Here is a 2042-nt window from a genome sequence, read left to right as displayed (position 1 = left end):
CTTCAGCCGGTGCGTCTGCGGAGGAGCCGGCGGTGAGGTGTGCAGACCCCAGGCCGGCCACACGCACACGTGCTGGTCTCGGAGGGCCCGGGTGGGACTCCCAGGCCTCACATGTGCTCTGTGGCTGGACTGCTCCGAGTCCAACTCCCTCGCCCACACACCAGGGTTGTGGGAAACACAGCATTTCACGCTGTTAGGACACCACTGGCACCAAGTCGCCCTCAGAAGACGGTGGCCAACTAGCAAGGACAAACCCGCTCCTCTGCAGGGAGCGTCTGCAGCCCCGCACCGCTGCCTGGGTACCTCCCTGCACCCCAACACCAGCAGCGGTAGCGACAGTGACAGGGACAGATAGTCAAAGCCACGTCCAATGCCAGGTGTGTGACCAGCTCTCAGTGCACATGGGCGACGTGGATTCCAAGGGACCCACTGACCCTCCGTCTGGCTCTGTGGCCTCACAGTGCCTGGGAGCTCCCAGAGGGCCGGTGAGAGCCCGCCCGCCGGCCGGTGTCGGGCAGCTACAGGCCTCAGGAGCCTCTGGCTCGGGGTTCCTGTGGATCACGGGACAGCGGGTGCTGGTCCCCAAGGGATGCCTGTGCACAGTGACACTGAGTCCAAGGTCCAGACCCCTCAAACATCTAAAACACAAGCACTACTGAGCTGACCCCCACCAGCCAGTGGGAAGCAGGGCCCCTGGGCAGCCCCGCAGGGCCCCCCCACCTGGTGCAGGCGCTTCTCCAGGAAGCTGAGGAGGGCGCCCATCACGTCCATGTTCACGCCCAGGAACTCCAGGGAGCCTTTGCGCGGCTCCAGAGCCAGCAGGACATCCAGACACTTGACGGGCAGGTTCCCCAGGAGGTTCACTGCGTGGCTGGGGACAGAGGGAGGGGACTGGGTAAGGCCAGGCCCCTGTGCAGCACGGCTCTCGGTGCACCTGCTGGGGCTACACGTGACACGAGCCAGCAACCAGGGGCCGGAGCTGAAGGGGGGACTGGTCTCAGGGGCGCACTCGGGGAGGGTCCCCGAGGAGGGCGCCCCGCCTGCCACCCTGTTTGGGCTGAAGCATCCCAGACGATCTCCGGAAGCCAGCACCGGCCCAAGCTCTGGTCACTGGGAAGTGGGGAGAGACCAGGCCTTCGCTGCCACTGCCCAGGGCCCCGCGGCACAGCCCTGCCCCTCCCCCGGGCTCCTGTCCCAGCCTTTCTGGAAACCCCTGATGCTGGTTCCCCCCAGATGGATGTGGGTGCTCTAGGGCGAGCTGGGACCACCATCCAGACAGGTGAGTGCCCTCCCTCCAGCACGACGGGCCCGCCTCACCCGTGGAACTCCTCCGTGCGGTCCCCAGCAGCAGCCACCATCACGCAGTGCCGCAGCAGAGTCCCCAGGCGCCGGTAAAGGGCAGCGTCGTCCTGACCAGAGAGAAGGGGGCTCCTGTGGCAGAGAGCCACACCCGTCCCCTGCTGCCAGCGACGTCCTGCTGCCTGGGCCACGCGTGCTGTCTCCTCTAATGCATCCCCCCCTTAAGAATGGCCATGGGTCCCTTGAACGACATCACACTGTGTAGGGAAGTTGCCCTCAGCCTCTCGCCACACAGCCTCCCCCGCCCTCAGGAACCGCCCCTGATGCCACTGCCCAGAACGGACACCCCCTTGCTGCGGGCTGAGCGTCCTGTCCGAGGCTGACATCCGACACATGAGGGTGCCCCTCAGCGCGGCAGGTCCAGGAGGCACCAGCCACGGGCGCAGGGCAGCCCTCACCTCGTCCACTTCCCTCCTGACGGAGTCGAAAGTGATGTTGAAGAGCACCTTGAGGACCTCCATGGCCCGCTCGGTCTGCTGGGGAGGAAGGCGCTCTGGTGGGCTCTGGCCCGGGGCCACTCCCAGCGTCAGCTGCAGGGCCTCCGTGAGCAGGGGCACGCCCTGCAGCTCCTGGAACAGCTGCTGGCGCACCTCGGGGCGGAGTGCCGTGAGCAGGAACAGGAGGCGCAGGTCAAAGAGCTGGACCTCGTGGGGGAAGCTGCTCTCCCCGTGCAGCCCCACGCG

At 66.8% G+C, this 2042-nt stretch overlaps 1 protein-coding gene across 1 annotated transcript in view; it reads right to left on the bottom strand.

Annotated features, from left to right (window-relative positions):
• Positions 1 to 2042, bottom strand: part of RIC8A (RIC8 guanine nucleotide exchange factor A) — a 6790-nt gene that overhangs the window by 2589 nt on the left and 2159 nt on the right. Inside the window, exons 3-5 of the mRNA XM_014539195.1 lie at positions 1758 to 2041; positions 1318 to 1409; positions 721 to 871 (exon numbers count right to left, since the gene is read on the bottom strand). Of these exons, the coding sequence (XP_014394681.1) occupies positions 721 to 871; positions 1318 to 1409; positions 1758 to 2041 (527 nt within the window). The remainder of the gene's footprint in view (positions 1 to 720; positions 872 to 1317; positions 1410 to 1757; position 2042) is intronic.

The sequence above is a fragment of the Myotis brandtii genome, unplaced genomic scaffold, assembly GCF_000412655.1.
Source record: "Myotis brandtii unplaced genomic scaffold, ASM41265v1 scaffold2089, whole genome shotgun sequence".
In the NCBI taxonomy this organism is placed as follows: domain Eukaryota; kingdom Metazoa; phylum Chordata; class Mammalia; order Chiroptera; family Vespertilionidae; genus Myotis; species Myotis brandtii.
The sequence above is the reverse complement of the archived record's forward strand: the minus strand, read 5'-3'. Positions and strand labels throughout refer to the sequence as shown.